This window comes from Aphis gossypii, chromosome 3 (genome assembly GCF_020184175.1).
Source record: "Aphis gossypii isolate Hap1 chromosome 3, ASM2018417v2, whole genome shotgun sequence".
NCBI classification, from domain to species: domain Eukaryota; kingdom Metazoa; phylum Arthropoda; class Insecta; order Hemiptera; family Aphididae; genus Aphis; species Aphis gossypii.
In genome coordinates, this window is record NC_065532.1 from 33330226 (window position 1) to 33350813 (window position 20588).

Consider the following 20588-nt stretch of genomic DNA (forward strand, 5'->3'; position numbering starts at 1 on the left):
TTACTCTATTTAAAGTTATCGAAAAATGTGAAAACATGATATCTATTTACATCTTTGACATATTGTATAATATGAATTCATAATAATCAGGTATAAAAATTTTTTAATTAAATATTTCTATAATTTTTTTTTTTTTTTTGTATATAAAATATAATGATATGAATGCACGATATATTTTAAAGTATATCTTAAATTTCAAAAATTAAATTAAACAGTTTAATACTAGCATACAATTATCACTGATTCGCAGCACATACATAACTAAATGAAAATGGCCAACTGTCAACATTATAGTGTTTTGCAGGTTTGCTCGTGTATAATAACAATAATGATAGTATGCATTCGCGTACCTGCAACTGAAATTAAATCATAAAAAATCGATTTCGTGATTAGAAATGAAGATTTTATGTTAAATCGAAAACGATTATAAGTAACTAATTGGCAACGGGTTGAAAACGAGAGTGAAAATTGACTGTTTGCCCGTTATAACGTTTTGGCACCTAAATACATGACGAGGAATGGTTCCGAAGACCGTAACAGTATACATAATAATATAATAACGTATGCATGTGTATTTCGGTGAAAAAAAAACAATATTAAAACAATTATACACGCGCCTATCGGCCAGGTTCATCTTTTCAGGTCATAATCGTCAACGAAAAAAGTAACCACCACTGTTGTACAAAAAAACGCGGTGGTGGAAATAATGGAAGGAGCAATTATATAAAAAGTGCTGTGAAAGCGGATCGTGGACCAAGTGATATTCAATCGCCTACCGAACGATGTGTCGTGTTACAGTTTTTGAATAAAACGTGAATCGTAACTTTTATAATTAATACCAGTCGTTCGATAAATCGTTTTGAAAAGTTGTCGCTGTACAAAAAAGCTTAACACAAAATACTATTCATTTTCGATATATTTTTTTTTTTTCATAAAAACTCGTTAAGACGCGAAGTGTATTCGCAGATAACATCAGTCAAAGGATTCTCAAGATGGCAACGTGGTGCTCTGCAGTAATGGTTAGTAAAAAGAAAAAATATTACAACAATAAGTCAGTGGTAACCCTATATAGGGACACTTAAATAATAAAGTGAATTTGCCTTCTCTTTATTTTTATTAAAATAATTGTTATTATTTCAAACGTAATTCAAAATTTAATTTCTCGCTAAATTATATTATATTATTTCGTCGTAACGACTACGACGTAGCTTATAGTTGTTGAGTATCGGTTACAAAATACAGAGTGTTGATTTGTAGTTGTTCTCCAAATGATATCGTAAAAGTCTTGTGACTCCATAATTTGTTCAAACTATATCAGATTTCCATTCACCATGTGTTGCAAATCGTCCATATGTTATTTGCTTTGCCGTTAACGGGACCTTTGGTCTTTCAACTTTCCGAAAACCTCAAATAATATTAAAAAGGAATAGTATAACAACATACGAAACAAAACAAAAGTATTATATTACGTTTGTGTTGGGAGAACTATTTATGTTGTTTAAACAGTAAAAACGATGAGCCCAAATCGAAGTACACGATATCCGGTAACGTTCTGCGTTTATAACGTGTGTATGTCATTATTAGCTTTATTGCATATATTCAGTCATTGTCGTGACATACAACACAACAGTAATAATTATTATTACGATGTATACTAATTCAGAAGAGTCTATCCGAATAATGATCACTTTTATCGGAGTTATTCTATAGCTCCGGTTTCTGTATTAAATAACGTTTATTTTATGTTCTGTTCATTATTGTCTGAACATCTATTTAATTATTTCAAATGTATATAGCAGCAGTTTCATGTTCAGTTCACATATTAGTGAATTATTATAAATTATTTAAAATGCACAATCCAAGTCCTGTTAACTATAATATTATTGTTTTTAATTAAATTACTATATTATCCACATTATTATCCAGTTAAAACCTATTATAGGTACATCGACTTACAGTAAAATGATTATGTTATTATTATTTATAAATATAAATTATACTTTTAACTCTCTATATTTCAAGATCGAAAACCTTTAACTTTTTAATTAGATGATTTCAATTCAGTATTTAAACAATTTTATTCAATCGTCACCGTTAATTATATAACTTTAATAAATACAATTAGTTTATGATGTATATTTTCAAGTATATTTTTCTCGAATTAAAAATCGTTATATAAGAAGTAAAGGACCATTAACGACTAAATAAATATAATTACTATAGCTTGAATTTGAAAATATTGAAAAATCAAAGGAACAAAAAAACGATGCCAAATAAAATGTTTTGTATAATACTAATGAATGGTTGAATATTTTAAATATTACAAAATGATGTAATATATGCGTAAAATTTATAATATTTAGCATATCAATCAATTTATTTTAAATTAATTTTTATTTTTAAAGCTTACAACAGATTATGAAAGTACGATAAATTTGTAAGAAATATTACCATACAATGGTTGAAAGATGGATATAAATCCCATATTAAATAAAATATCTAATTCGACATTTATATTTCAATAATAATAAAGAAAATATTAGATATAACACTTAAATACTTCAGAAAAGTATAAACTATACATTCAATATAAATACCTACTTGATTTTTTAGTGTAAATAAGTAAGATTCTCTAGTAAAAATAAGAATCTATGATTTTTATAAAACTTGTAACTTTTAAAACAGTTTATGTTATATCCAAGAAATATAAAACTTTAAATTTAATCTTCAACATTTAAATATTCGATATATTTATTTTTTTTTTGCATGAAAATCAATTTGTACAATATATCATATAAGCTAAATTGTAATCTGTTTTTTTATAGAAAACGCTGTTAACTAATCTTGAAACTGTCAATTTGAAAATACTGTAAACATATAATATTGAAAAGTGACATATTTGAATTACATAATAATATGATATATCGATTTTGTGACACGTACAACTAAGTTGTTTTTATATATCTTATAAGACTCCCAATAGACGATAAAATGAAAAAAAACAACCCTGTAAAACTAATGTTGTACCACATAATTTCTTAATTTCTCATTCGTATGTAACAAATAATCATTGATATTAAATTATATACAATTTTTTTCTGCATTAATCATTCTTTAAAATTACACAATAATATACACAATACACTCATATAAACCAGTTGAATGGATCAATAGAAACCTGTATTGCATATTTAAATAACCATTATTACAGTAGAAGTTGAATCTCTGGTACAAATAAATGACTCAAATTCATCAAAACGATAATATATACAAAGAAATAACACAAAATTATTTAACAAATATTTTAAGTTTAAGATCATTTCTGTAATTTTTCTGATATCTACAATAGCCGTTGTTGTCACGAATATACAATTAAAAAGAAAAAAATGACATTAAAAATAGTTGAAAAAATCACCAGAGTACCAGATTTGCCTATACGATACGCCGTGCCCTTTCTGGTTTCATTAAACTAAACGAAAAACTATCAATTTAAATTAGGTATATTATGCATTTTGTATCAGTTAAATAAAATACAACCCTAACGACCTAAAAAAACAAAATTATGTAATAATTTAATAATATATGTGATTATTTAAATTTATTTTTAATATAACATTATTCACATCCATTTAAAATAATAAATTATTAAATCACAAAACGCATGAGTATACTAGAAAAGTACAAAGTTCTATAATATAATTAAAAAATCAATATTTTTAAATATAATATTATTATGTAGGTGGCATTTAAAAAATACAATTTTACCTCTGAAAATCATGTATGCCAGCATGCCAACTGTAATTTGTGTTGGAGTAAAAATTATAATAATTTAATATAAAATATTTTATTGAAACAACTGTGTTAAATCAAAACGTTCACATCTCCGCATCAGTTGGCATTTACTTAAAACTAAAAATCATGGTACGAACCTTTATTTACAATGTGCTTATTTAGTTGAAATGTTGAGAAGTACATAAAAAAAACAACAGCACAGCATTGTTCTGTAATAATCACTGTCTGACGCAAATTGTTCCTATAGCTATAATGTCTTGAAATTTTCAACATAAATATTTATGTGGCTAGATTTGTGCATACCGATGTATCGCAAATATTAATGCAACTTCGTCTGAATACCCAAGTGAAAGATAATCCATAAACAATTGTATTTCGCCAAAAGAACCTTGTTGTTATTCGAAAAATTGAAAAATCGAAATCTTTCATCATTTTTTTGTTTTCACATAATATCTGAAAATAATAAATATACCAATGTATATAATGAAAAGTGTTCGAATCAACAGTTTTTGTTTACTGTATTCGTGCATATTTGTTATTTGAGGCGAAGTTAATTTACTGCATCACGACCATTAAGTACTTATATGACGTCAAACAATAAACGTCTCGAATTTTCAAACGAAAACAAAAATGACTAAAACGTAATATTTGGAATGGAATACACGAGCGATGGCTCAGATGTTTACCAGCCGCACCGCAAAAATGACATTACCAGTGAAAACTGTTCGAAGTACGTAGTAGTGGTATTAAGGAGTTGGTCTGAATGTGTTTTCATTCACCAGACTTTTGAAAGGTTTTAAATTAGATTATAATGACGAGGAAACATTTCTTTTAAAAGGCCAATTAAATTCTCTACGATGAAGGCCACTAAAGATTATAGAAAAGAACATTTTATATTTGCAAATAAAACGCACGTTTTATAATTTACAAGGCAATTTACTTACTTTTGAGTGCGCGTACCTGCCAGTTTTTTTGTCCGCAGAATTTAATATAACACATTTATACTCGCCTTAAGTTCTCCACTCGTGATTTGTTAAGTACAGCATCGACTTCAGACTACAGCAGCTTACCGGTTCGCACTACACATTAAAGTACATTCAAAAGATCCAAAGTCCGTTCTAATTTCCCGTTAGTTTCCACGTTGTTACTGATTTATTATTTAGAAAGGAAAATTTTTCATTTGAATACGATCGTAATATTATACAACATTGTAGTCGTCGACTGTTTGCATATTATAAAATATAATTAATAACTACTGTAAATCGAGACGTCTCGTCGGTGTTATCGTAGGTACAGAAAAAATAATAATGTCTTGTACAAACGCAACAAACACTTTCGGACGGTAATATAATAATTATTATTGTTATCGTATTATGACCATAATACTATACACGTAACGTCTATGAATATAATGTATCCACATTATTCGGCTGCATGGGTGCAATGACGAAAACGTTTGATTCAATAGTCTATATAATATAATCACATATTGATAATATTCGCTACGGTCGAGCAGAGAAATCAATAGCCTGTCAAAGCAAAATTATCGATGTTATTATGTGATATGGATGCAAATTTTATATAGGTAAGCGGACGACATATATATAACAATCGAAAGCGCTTACAAACTCCTGAAGTACGTATTATTTTATGATAAATATAATGAAAGTACATGACGTGTCATTAAACACGAAGTCGGAAAAGTTTACGAAAATACTAGTCTACGCGACGATAATATTATTAATATTTATTATTATTATAATGTTAATTCTCAGAAGATTGATTTAAAGAAAAATTTTGAAATTATAGCTTAACTAACTGTATATGTGATATCCATTGAGATGACATAATTATGATCGATTAAATACACAAATAATTACAAATTGATTACGTTTTGGGACGAAGGAGTTCACTGCATGCCAATTAGCTATGATATGCTTACGCAAATATGGTATTTGACCTGATAATAATATGTAAGTTATGACAATATGATCAAACCGATGCGAAACGCGCGTAACGTTTATGTTGGACGACAAACATTGTCTTTCGATCGACTATTGTAACGATAGTATTTTTTGTACAACCGACGTGAAACGATTTAGCCAATATCGAATCGTATGACAAGCTCGGTGCAGAAGATTGATGGTACACGAACGAATGGAGTAAATCGGGATATACATATATATATATATTCACTGAGAGTTGGTCGCGTCAACTATAGTATAGCATAGATCGTATATTATTTATTTTTGGATTTTTTTTTCACCACCGCCCGCCGTCTGTTTATTCTCCTATCTCCTAATTTGTGTGCAGACCAAAGTGGCGGGTCAATTACACACGCCAGAAAACCCGGATTGTTCGTGATCACGAAACCAATGGATTGGTCACGGAACGGTTATTCTCGCGTACAATCGACTACCTTCTTTATACTACCACTGATACTAATACTACTACTACAACAGGTGCACCGTGGTGTGTATACTGTGGAAAATGGGAAACAAAAACACGTTTAATGGGCCGCAATTTTTATCTCAACGGTTTGAGGTTTTTTTTTTTTTTGTTTATTTGTTTATTCTTATTTTTTTACGTAATCGATCCGATTTCCGTTTACATATCGAGCATTTTTTTTTTTATGATTTCTGACATCGGGAAACGATATACATTACCTCAACGTATATATTAATATAATATTATAATGGTTCCCTTTGTCGACGGCATACGCTCAAACGAAAAACCGAAAGTTCCGAAAACGGATATGTAGAGCTACACTAGTTATATGTATAATAATATAATATAATATAATACATTATATACGCGCGTCTATTATGCTTACAGTTGCACAAACACACTGCATACAAATTCAAACGTACAATGTATTAGTAACATTGTAAATTCCAGCGGGGCCACACATAATAAGCTAATTAAATAATATATACTTTCCAAAATACATATTATTATATCCTGCTCACATATAGTTAGCTACTCACGTTATGCTAAATACGTTATATCTGTACGTGTGCGTGCATTTAAAAACCAATAAAATATGTACTACCTACCTAAATATTACACGACATTTCAACAACGCGTAATGATAAAAGTTGAAAAAAAGTTTAATAATACAAAATTTTTGAAAACTGATGTTTTTGAGATCCACCGCTGATCTTTGAAATATCGGGTAACTATACCCGATAATACCCGAAATTATTTCGTGACTATGCATTGGGTAACACGTAGTTTCAAAGTAGTAAAATTTGTTCAGTAATTACTAATTACTCATACTAGCTATAACAATATTCAGATAAGAAAAATAATGTTATAACACTATTAATATATTCGATCAGTCATTATAAGATATAACAAAAATCATTTAGCATTATTGAAAAAAATCATTTAGATATTTATGATCAATAGTAACATGAAACGTTGATATATTACGTCTAATATAGGTCGAACTATTTTATAGGTTTATACTCACAGATTTTTAATGCACCCAGGGGACATATTTGAACGGTTTATTTCGGAAAAGATACGTTTAAATTAATTTTAACAAAATACCCATATACAAATATAACGATCGCTATACTTTTACTAGTTGTCTGTATTGATTAAATTGAAAAATAAAAATTAACAACCTACAAATAAAATTAATTATTATGAAATAATATTAAAATTAAATAAATGTTTAGTTCATTGTAATTTTTGTAATATTTTTATAAATTATAAGTTTTAAAATATTGTGGGTCATGTTACAGCCGTGTTAGACATTAACTAATAAAACAGGAGAAATCATTAATAATTTCCATATCAATTTTTTTTTTAATTTTTGGTGAAACTTCATAACCACGATCTAGCTCAATTCAAAACGTCAATAAATGTCAACTCCGAAACACGTAATTGGTAGTTCCCTAGGTTTTTCCATATGAAAAAAACCACAAATTACTTTAATGATTAAAAGTACATTACAAATAATATTTTTATTAGATCAGAAATTATAATAATTTTGCCCAAATGACTCAATACTGTTAGCTTTCCTGAACATAATAATATTCACATTTATCTAAACTAATTTTTACGTGATTAGATTATCCGATCATGACCAGACTTTAATTTGAGTGAATTAGACTGATCTCGTTAAAATATAACCGTACGATGCACTGAAATATTATCGAGGTGGTCCCATAGAATTACACAAGTTGTGTTCTGATGAAAAATAGGAATAACGATTTTTCAATATAAATACAAGATATTAAAATATAATACATGTTGTTAAATTATTATTAAGTATAAATATTAGACAAAAATAATTTAAATTAAACTGATTTATAAATTCAAATCGAGAAACGTAGGTATCAAATTTTAATTTTTTACTTATGAAAGTATAGCTTACATACAGCAGTGAATTATATTTAGAGTAAAACGTTTCACAACTTTTATAGTAGAACGAATTATAGAACTGGAAGATCCTACTCATATGTGGAAGATGGAAATACGGCATAGTTTATAACATAGTTATCCATTAAATAAGTTAGAATTTCGAGGTTATTTAGAACATCGTAAGACATGAGATCAAACACAAATTAGTTTTCAACTTTCTTTGGTCTGAGAAATAGTAAGCCAAAAATATACCTAAATAATTTGCTCATTTCGTAAATTTACATTCAGAGAAACACCAAAGTTTCACAGTTTATCTTTACCTATAACAATACGACAACTGTTCCTAGCAGAGTGTGACCATAAATGTAACAAGCTAATAATATTATCATTGTTTGATCTCCGTATGTTAATCCCGTAGCCGTATCATATGAAAACTTCGTCTTCATAAGCACATGGAAATTGTTATTCATATTATTTGTTTGATAATTTAGTCGTAATTCTCTAGTTTCTCACTTCTCCTATCATAAACTTTCCGGCTATAATAACGTATCATAATGTCTGCTTTAGTCATCGTCGCAAATAAGGGTGGGTGTCGAGCTATTAGGTCCATCATCTCAAAATGGCAAATGCATTCCTTTCGCGTAAAAATAAAATATTTATCATTATTTGTTCCTCGCCTTTTAATGATATCACCTCATATTATCAGCGTCGAGGGTTTTTGTCGTAAAAATCCGATCGTGTCCGTTTTCTTTGTTATATTTTCGAATAATACGGGTGACTGGTCGACTGACCCTGGCGCCCGAATGCGTGCGTTCCGCCCACTTTGCAAATACACCGGATGCTGCGCGTACAATTCTTGTCTGCGGTTTATTCGAACTGCTTAGTATGATACGGACGGAAAAAGTCATGGTTCCTGGGGAATGGGGGGCAGGACATCGAGGAGAAAACGTCCTAAATTGTTGGGGTCCGATGACGTCTACAGACGCCCCACGAAATTATATATATAAACGTAATTCGGCGCCATCGGCTACCCTATATTATACCAGATTCCCTCGCGCTGCAGTGTAACGATCGATAGTAATATTATGCCTTCATTATTTTTCTACTTCCGATAGCGCGTCTGTAATAGACAATAGTTATCTAATAATAATCAGACCAGCTGCACCGGTGCTATAATGACAATCTGTCTGTACCTATAACATTGTAACGATCAAACACGATAATGTCATCGATTCTATAGTTACGCTCATTATTGCGGTCAAATAATACAAGCAATATCGATGTAGGACAATAATAATGAAATCCATTTCTATTTATTGAGATGCAAATATAACAATAATAGTAATAATATTATAATAACTTACAACATTCCTTTTGAGACTGCAGTTTTCTTCTATAGTGTCTATACAGTGGCTATTAAATTGTATCGATTTTTTTGCAAAAACTACTCTTGGAAAAACCAAAACATAAATCTATAAAAACAATTAATAATATACTCGGTGAATGAAATCGATGTTCTGAGTAGCAAACATTTTTCGCTTATAAAATGATATATATAATATATGCATATTGATCGTTTGAGACGATGTATTGTTGTTGTAGTACTGTAATTTTTTCAATTGACACATACGAATTAAGTTCGCGGACGATTTGTCGGTTTGAACACATCACAAATATCTGCAATTCAACATCTCCGATTGAAACTAACACAAACGTTGAGGATCGATACGCATCGATGGATGTGTGGTATTATTTTTATTTATTCAAACTGCTAGTCCAATACGCGTTACGATGTTATTATGGAATAACTCTGCAGCTGCAGACTGCAGTCAAAGTATGTTGTATTCAATGCGGTGTAAACGATTTATATTTATTTTACTGGTAACGCGCGAAACGCCTTCGACAACAGCTTCAGACGTTTCTTCTCATTCACATCATTATAAACTGTCGATACAAATAAATGTCACCTTATTATATGTGAATAAAAACGATACATTAATATATATATATATATATATTTTTTTTTTTTTTTGGAAACAGTAAATATATATTTTATATATTGTTTCAAATGTTTAAATCTAGCTATAGGACATTCATCATTTTTAGCGATGGCCATGAGATTCAACATGTATAAAAATAATTTTAAGGTAGTAATAATGCTGTATAATTTTTACAGCATAATTTTGAATACTTCAAACAATTATGTGCTCATGTCACAAAATATTTTTTTTAATAGGAAGTAAAATTGAAACAATATGCTAAAAAGGGATCATAGAGTAAAAAAAAAAAGGACGGAAACCTCTATGCCTTTGGTGTATATAGTTCAGCGCTGTGTATTAAAAGAGGGATAAGACCTTCATAGTTTTTTGACTGTTCAACTTTTATCAGATAAATATAAATTATTAGTATATAGTATTTCCTGCAGTGTACTATCAACTCACGTGTCTTGTCCTTAACAGTTTCGAATTACTTGTCAATTATTCTGACCTCTGATAATGACACACGTAGTCAAAAATATCTGTACGAAATACGTCAACTCCCGCAGTTACGTAAGAAGGTCACGATGATACCTATGTCATAAACATAATATTATGTGTAATTCATTCATTTTTGTATTGTTTTGTCGATTTTTCTTTCAAAATATTTACCATTACTACGTGTAATGTATGTTATTTACATAATACTCATTATAGTACCTTACGAAATGCCGGACGGTATATCGGAACATATTATTATTTATTATGTATAATATATAACTGCAGCGTAATATCTGTGCAATAAATTTGATGAACCCGAAAGAACGATAAATTCGTTGTCGTCACCTTGGTGCCTTACAAATAATAATATAAATAATTATTTAGTAGATATAGACTAGATAGATGATGGTCCACCGCGACTTTCCGAAGGAAAACTGTACAGCCGGACCTAATTTTCAAATATGGACGGGGATAGAATGAGAGACGGAACGAAAAGAGAGTTTGCATATATTTGAATGTATTATGTATTTATAATAATATAAATAATTCTAATGATTCCGTACGGTTAGTTTAGTGCTATTTTCTTTTGATGTTTTTTCCCCTATAAGTTAAGATGAGAAAACAAAATATAAGCGACTAATATTACGGAGTCCAATCGTATATCTGTATAAATATATATTATAGGTATACGTTTAATACTGAGTTATGTTATATATGTATACATCGCGTTCCGCTCAGTAGTTAAAAAAGAAACGAAAAGCAAAATTAACAAACTCCGCTATAATAAATAATATAGCAATCACGTCACGGATTTGAATATGGTACGGGTATAACGGAGTTACGGAGACAAAATCTAAGGGAATTAAAAATTGTAAGATGGACGATAACAAATTGGTAGTTTTCACATTTTTGTCGTATACTTTTATAAAAACTTTAATATAAAAACCAATACACACGCGCGTATAGGTAATATAGTCTTATCAAACTTAACCATATGACGTGTATTATACAGAGTGATAGGTATTTCACCAAGCATCCTCACCAACATAAATTCATTATTACACATGACAGTAACAATAATTTATCAGCAATGGTTTTCTGGCCAATACCAGGTACCTACTTAATATATAAACAAAAAAACCGTTTTAGATTCGGATGAACTTGAGTTAAGTGATATAATCGCATAGTAGTTACAACAATTTTGAAAAAAAACTACCAACGGTACGTTCGAAATATATTTAACACATTAATTTACTATAAACAAAATAAACAGCATGGCATAATTATAATCATATACATTATACAGGTAAACTAAAACACTCACATTTTGTTCACATTGTTCTTCAATTTATCTTTTTCAAAACAATTTTTAGGGTGCTTTTAAAAAGCTGTCCATAAAACGTCACCTGGTTGCGGCCAAATTTAAAATAAAATATGTAGAGTATGTAATAGATATTTTTTTAATTTAAATAAGACTAAGTACTACGTAGAATAAAAAATGTAATAGGTATGTACATATATTATGATAGGTTTGTGGTTACATAATTACATAAATAAGGCGAATGGTTAACATGTTTGTGTATCATACCAAAATGTGCGTGATCAAAAAAATATCACAAAACAATCTAACTCTCCCTGATCTAACAAAATAAATGCACTATTCAGTTAAATTATAATATGCCGACCAAAGCTTAAAAAAAACGTGCAATTTCAAAAGTCAATCCAGCCATCCCAGGGGTGGGTTCTGTTGCAGTTGATATTGTTTTCATTCGACCACCGCGTTCGTAAAAAAAATAGTAAAAACAATTTTACATTTACAATCATCGTTCATCAATATACGCGATAATATGATATCGTTAAGACGTAAAACCCGTAGTTACGACTGTACAAATGATCATTTTATTGTTATAATATTATTATATTATACGCAGTGGACATTGAATTTATCATTCGTTGCCTCGTCGGGGATCGCACAGTCCGACGTATGAATCGCTCGTATAAAATCTTACATAATAATAAATCGTATTACTCCCGAAGAAATAGTATAAGAACTCAAACGCGTTTCATCGGAAATCGGTCGACATGTTTTATTTGTCCTACTTCCGACCTTTGCAGAGTTTGTACCGTCTTAAACGTATTAACAGACCCGAATTTTGAACGCAATAACAATATATTATCATGTTTTATTATGTTATAAACACAAACCTACTGCTTCTTCATAATATTGGCTGCCGGCAAATGATTTGAACGCATAAAGCACGATCGCAATAGTATAGTATAATATAATTTATTGTATTGTACTATTATCATGTTTTCGGAGAGCACTTTCGATTTGTTTTGCGAAGTATTATATAAAATCGTATTCTTTACGCAGTGTATTGTTATTCATACACCGGCCGAATAGATCAAAAATACGTCGTATTAATGTGAATATGATTATATAATACCTAATAACGATATAATATTCGTTTCCATTTTCCGGTCGACGAAAACCGCTTACGTGTAATATAGCATAATACGAGTATAATATATGCGTGTATAAAAACTGTTAGTACATAATTTATTTTTGATCGATTTAATTTGCATAGTCAATCGACTACAGCCGTTAACTTAAACGTGAAGAGTCAAGCGTTGAATGTATAATGTAAAATGATCTTTGAACTTGAAAAGACGTTTTATGTTTTTTTATCTCTTTCAAAAAGTCTCATATAACGCTTTCGCTATAATAGAAAAGAATTCGAGTCTTAATGATATTTTGAAGAGGTAACTTTTCTATTTTCTAAATAATTATTTAAATATTATTATACTACAACAGCGTAATATGGTACAATATTGTAGAATTATACTAATCGCTTTGCAACAATGTTCAATTAATGTGAGAAAGCTAAAAATCGTTTTCAAATGCAGCTATAATGAGTATAAACCTACATCATGGATTGTAATGTGATAGAATGACACTCGCCGTGATACCGTCCCTTTCTCCGAATTTTTAAATTACTATTTTTGCCTCATTCCATATGTATAATTATAGATGTATTAACTAGTTAAAAAGTTAAAGCTAAATTAAATAGTTTATCGATTAATACCAATAAATTGGATTTTAAGTACACTATATGTATAAATTTCAGTGTTTATGAATTCGTTTAATGGACAGTTAAATAAATATATTGGACATTAATTAAAATACATTATAATATTATACTAGGTAAGTATTAACAATGTAAATCAAAATAAAAGAAATTAAAAAAAATTAACTGTAGTTATTTCTTAGTTCTGGCAACAAAAAAACTCTTCTTAAAACAAACAAAAACTCAAAAACGATTTGATCTAATAATTCGATTGGAATAACGTTTAATCTCCAAGAATGTTTGGCGTAAACGGGCTTGGTTTCTCCGATTATAAGACACGAAAAAATAAAATATTTGTAACTTCACAAAAGTCCATTTTAACCACTATTCGATAACTATTATTAGTATTATTGACGTACCTACTACATAATATTATCAAACTAGAACGGTTAATATTTTTGTCATGTGTGTTTTTCGCAGGTATTGCTAGCTGTTGGCCGAGGTCTGGGCCGACCCGAAGCACCGCTCACCGGTTTCGGCGGAGGTGGTGGTGGATTCCCGGGGCTCACGCTGGACAGCTACGCGGCGCCGATCAGTGGCGGCAGCAGCAGTGGACCGTACCCTAGTGGCGGCCCACCACCACAATACGGACCACCGCAACAGGCGCCCGTCATACACAAGCACGTGTACGTGCACGTTCCACCCCCAGAGCCCACGTACTACGCTCCGAAAAAGCCCGTGCAGCCACCCCCACCACCCCAAAAACACTACAAGATCGTGTTCATTAAGGCACCCACACCACCACCGCCCACCGTTCCGGATATACCGGCAATCGCGCCGCCGGCCGAGCAGAAAACGCTCATCTACGTGCTAGTGAAGAAACCAGACGAAGCGCCAGAGATCCACATCCCGACTCCCGCGCCCACGCAGCCATCCAAACCGGAAGTCTACTTCATCAGATACAAGACACAGGTGATTATCGATTGTCGTCGTAGACAACAATTATTATATTATACCAAATGACGTCGACGGAACGGTTGACCCCCTAAAAAAAACAATGTTCTGATAGAGGTGCGCTGCATAAAAAAATTATTCGAAACACTATTTTTTTTTATTCATGAACGGTAAATAATATATTGTACAACCAGAAATTACAGTGTGGTCTTCTTCATGCTATATAATATTATTATGGTTCAAATGAAAGCCCTATAGACACTGACTATTAGTGATTACAGCATTTTATTAAATGCATATAAGGTTAATCTATATGGCCATCAAATAATTAAATCATGAAAAATTATGTAAGAAATCGATGTATAGAGAACCGCAAAAATTCGATCCACCCTCTCCCTATTGACGTAGAACGAACACTTTGTGCACTCGCGTCTCGTTAGTTAATAATGCTATGATTAATATTGAGTGACTACCTACTATGAATGGAACAAGTATAAAATAAAAACAAATTAAACCAAACCATAGGTGCTGTGTACCTATAATTAATTAAATACATTTTATTAAAAAAAAATGTTTTAAAAACCCGTCAAATACTCAAAAACTTAGTGAAGACAATGTTTACGTTTTCTTTTACTTTTCAATTTTCAGAAACAAGAAGGCTACCCCAACTCGGTGGCATCAGAGTACGGAGCCCCTGCGAGTCCGTCTCCATCGATTCCGTCGGACACGTACGGCTCCCCATCACCATCCACAGGATACGGCTCGCCCAGCGGTCCGGGATCACTGTACTGATGGAAAAATAAACTGCCACCGAATCAAGACCAAGACACGACGCTATGATATGATATTTAAGTCGTCTATTATATACATAGTTACTACACGGTCCGAAAATGAAAATGATTAGATTTTATTAAACAAGCAATATCAAATAAAATAAGGGTATATTTATAGGTTATGCACGCCGACACATTGCGCAGTTGTACATTATATTGTTGTTATTATTATTATTATATTAATTATATCCGAACGTAGGACGACGATAATAACTCGTATATATATATATATATATTATTATTATTATTATTAAATTTAGTGTTGCCATAAGAGAAAAAATCTTAGAATATGAGAAAAGTCAGTTTCAATAATAGGTAATGTATATTTAACGACCTATTATTGTTATTAAAAGAAAAAACAAGATGATCCCCAAAAGATTCCGTCTCGAAATTTACATAGTAATATAATAATAGCCAATAGATATATTATTGCAGTCAATACATACAACGACCGACCAGGGGCGGCTCGTCAGGGGAGACTTTGAGACTGAGTCTCCCCCTTAAAAAAACCCAGTTACTTGTAAATAATAATTAATTAAAATAATAATGCATAAAAATATTTTTATTCGAATTGAAAATATAATATTATATAATTTATATCGTTTTCTTTGTTTATTATTATAAATTGAAAGCAACCAAGTCTAAAACCTTTAAATAGTTATTTTAATAGAAATGCTATTCTAGTTTTATCGATGACGGTGACGGTCGCCGTTACAGTGAAACTGCCGCCCGACAGTCTCAATCATAACATGTAAAATGGTACGGCCGGTTTGATGGAGGGCCGGAGGGGGCAGGGAGAATAAGCTGCGTATTATAGACTCTATTGAGACTGGGTTCACTACAATAATTGCCGTACCGCGCGCCGTTCTTAGTCGCTGTCATAATTTAATGCATTTTTATAATTTAATAACTATAACACGTTTACTACAGGGTTTTATACTATCTTCTATTTGATATTTGTTATATTTCTAATTATTTTAAAAATGCAAAAAGACAATATAATAGACTATTATTAACTAGTGGTTTTAATACTTTAACTTACGAACAAAAAAATCAAATTAAACTTAAAAATATTAACTAAATATGTAATACTATAATATTATTAGATTTTCAATAACAGGGTTTTCTTATTCGTTGTTATACGTAGTTATGTTAAATAATTTTAAGTCTCCCCAGAATATTAACTCACGAGCCGCTACTGCGACCGACTAAAATATATAAAAAAAAACCATTTATAATATACATAAAAAAAAAAAATACTATTTATTATCATTAGTCCACCACCGCACCCTCATATACGTTTACACGAAAAAACGCACTTGCCATTTCCGCCACATTTAAAAGGACGACTTTTTATAATTATTATACGTCTTTTCATCTCATCCATATCCCCCCCCCCCCAACCGAGATACGTTGTTGTTATACATACACAATACACGCATTAATATATAGTGTAATAACGTACCTAAATAATCGTTATTGTTTACCTTATGTCCAGGCAATAATTATTCCATTATTATAAAAAGATGTATTGTCAGAGCAGTATCATATATACGTACTGAGCGTACCTTCCATAACGTGTGAGTATGTTCGCGTGAGTGCGTGACCATCACGATTTTTTCACTTTCTCTCGCTCTCTGCGTATACCTACCTACCTACTCAGAATTCTAAATTTTCGTAAAATTATTATGCAACTGGATTTTTTTCACTTTGACGGATTCCGTGATAACGCGTGTATGGATGTATAACATATTATAATATACGCACAACGCACTGTTGAACACCTATATTATACAATCGTATTCACATGATATTATAATACAAGTTGTGCTCTGTTAACTGCAACGACGTAGTTGTTGGATAATAAAATATTAAAAAAAAAATTAAACAGGTGTATATTTGGGTAATTAATGCAAACGCATCGGACTGTTATAGCAGAATTTAACAAAATCACGGATCTACGGTATTAAATAAAAAAATAATAATAAAATTAACACTTATAATAATATAATCACGACACCTTTACATTAGAGATAATATTATGTATTACTTATTTGTATAATATCCAACTGTTATTATACTATTGATTTTTTTATATTTTTTGTACATAATCATATTGTTATTATATTTCATAATATGTTAGCATGTATATATTTTATTGTGTGCATCATTTGTTTAATACTTAAATATAAACTTCATTACCTATATCTACTCTTTATATTGTATTATATTAACTACCTACACCGGCTACACCTATTACCTACTTCTATAAGATGAGTTGACTTCAATAGTTAACCGTTTCATATTTTATAACGGCACAACAAATACATTAAATATTTAAATATACCTAAGTATCTATACAATTTTATCGACTTTGCCTACTTACTAGCTGAATTACTCGGCATCGCCAGTGATCAGTTTTTGGTGATTCCATTTGATCCATATACAAATGCAAATCGTTTATAGTCCTTCTGCCATGTACCTACACAAACACTTACTACTTAGTAATTTGTTTAATTATTTAATTATTTCTCATTTGTCAACGATAGTAAGAACTAATCTGTTTTTAAATCCCCGTGGTGGTAGCACTTCTACTAACCTACAAGTACCAACCTCTTCCCAAAAATATGCTGGCACGTGTGTTATGAAAATTTGTGCACACATTGAGTTTTAAAACTTGGCGACGTTATAAAAAACAAAAATGTTCAAACCTAATGTCTCAAAGTCTTACCTTGACAAGATACTTAGGTTCTCAATAAAAATATTCTTGAGCATTTACCCCACTTAATGGTCGAGTTGGTTAGATTAAAATAAGTAAATCAAAATGTAAAATGTAAATTTGAATTAACACTGATAAAACACCGATAATGACCAAGTGTGCAATATTTTATTAAGACATCTATGACTAAGTCCACTAAGAACTTCATGACACAACACAGTCTTATAGAAGTGCGCAAGAATTTAGACATTTAGTATGTGGTGTGCTATTAAGAAAATTTTCCCTTTAATGGGACTTACCAAACCTAACCCAACTCTTCTCTAAAAAAGGATACATCTTATGAAAAATGTCAATTCATAAAAGCTCAAATTAGTTATTATAAGTACTTATGTTTCACAAAAACGTTTGCATATTTTTCAACAAATAGATAATTATAAAAAAAAAAAAACTAGATATATTTTTATGCCCATCATATGCATATTCATATAGTATCTATTTTGGGTAGCAATGTAGCGATACTTACAGTTTACTGTTTATAGCTTTAACTTAGAAAAATCTCCAAATTGATAAAAAATCGTACAAAAAGCCATGGGCCACCTATGAAGTCGGTACATACTAATTACTGCTCCGAGCAGTTTTGCTTTCTTATTGTACAAATGTAAAATCATAATAGGTATGTTTTATTATGACTAAATTCATTCAAACGATTTTGCTTTACCAATGCGAAGCTCGATTCATCTGGTATAAGGTGTAAAGGAGTGCATGCAGTACAAAGTATAAAATACATAGGTATAATATGATGTACCCAGTAACGATGTAGTAGAGCATTTACCTGCAGTTTACGTACAAGCCTAAGGCCATAAAGGAGGCAACCCAAGGGTATTCGTAACACTCCGAAAAAAATATATGTATAAACTTATAGTAATATTATTATACGCTCAGTTGTACAGTCGTATTATTTTCACACTCACCACAGGGTGAGACTAAAGACATAAAAGTTTTAAATCTGTCCTGAATGATGGTAATTTACTACGTGCTTTGATATTCTACGTATAGCATTACAACTAGATACTGTGACGTACTAGTAGGTAACACATTACAGAATACACCTAACGAGGCCACGGGGAATGGTAAAGTTCAACAAGACTACATAATATACATTACATATTACATTGTAAATTTGTAAGTACTTACGCCAATTATATACCTATAAGTAATGATTTACAGTCTCATAATATTATACTATAAAACGCGTTTCATATAGGAATAGTGCGACTAGGCGTAAGCAACGTACGCTGTAGTATTTAACCATATAGATGCTGTTGTGCATAAACATACAATGGCAATCAAAAGAATTTAGGTATAGGTTTGGATAAACGTCATCCAGACGCCAAAAGATAATAGAATTATTGCACGAACACATGAACTTGAAGACGCGTGAACTATGGGAACACGACGATGCACATCTCTTAACCAAGGGATATAACTAAGAATACTGGGCAAAGAACACGTAAAAGAGAACCCGAGATAGGACTTTTTGAGAAGTAATTTACCAGAATTAAACCTTACCTATTCAAATATAATATGTAATATTATAATATATAAAGACAATATTAAAATGTAAACCTTATTAGTTATTTGAGATTGTTTACATTAAATATACATTTTTGTTTTTAACTAAACAATTAACAATATTATAATATATTGATAGAAAAAAAAAAATATATTTATATACCTACATCAATAAACTATAATAATTTACTACATTGCATAGTTATCACTTAATTGCCTCATCTAAGGTAAATACATAGTTATAAATACACATGTCACATTATAAAATAGGTATAAAATGTACAATATTATAATAATAATTCATAGTAAAATTTAATCTGTTTTGATATAAAATATAGTAAGTATTATTAAAGTACTATACTACTATGGTAATTATTTTACCAATTCTATTTATATTAATACCAAATATTTATTTACCTTTATTTCAACATACCACGTTGTAAATTCATATGTTTTCTTTCTGATTATATACCTATATAAAATATTTAATTTGCAAAGAAAAATGCATGATTACTTTTTAATTAAAGCAATTAATAATGCATTTGCAATAAACATACAAAATGCTAAATGGTTTTAAGAAAAACATATTATAAAGACTTAACTTAAGTTGAATAAAAATTGAATTTAAAAGATAAATAAAAACATAAGGAAAGTATTTATTATATATTTGAATAGAAATATTAAAATTTCAAAGTATTTAAAACAACATAATAATTATTATTATCCAAATACTCACATTTAATTCTAGTAATTAAAATGTATTGTGAAAAATTGTTAATTATAATCACATTAAGATACC

General features: G+C 30.1%; 1 protein-coding gene across 1 annotated transcript; it reads left to right on the forward strand.

Moving 5' to 3' along the window:
- The first annotated feature begins 740 nt into the window (after positions 1-740).
- On the forward strand, positions 741-15954 carry LOC114118992 (uncharacterized). The gene is made up of 3 exons (XM_027980444.2): positions 741-1019; positions 14192-14683; positions 15314-15954. Exons 1-3 carry the CDS (start codon positions 993-995, stop codon positions 15455-15457), a joined length of 663 nt encoding a protein of 220 aa, XP_027836245.2. The 5' UTR covers positions 741-992; the 3' UTR covers positions 15458-15954.
- The last annotated feature ends 4634 nt before the right edge of the window (positions 15955-20588 follow it).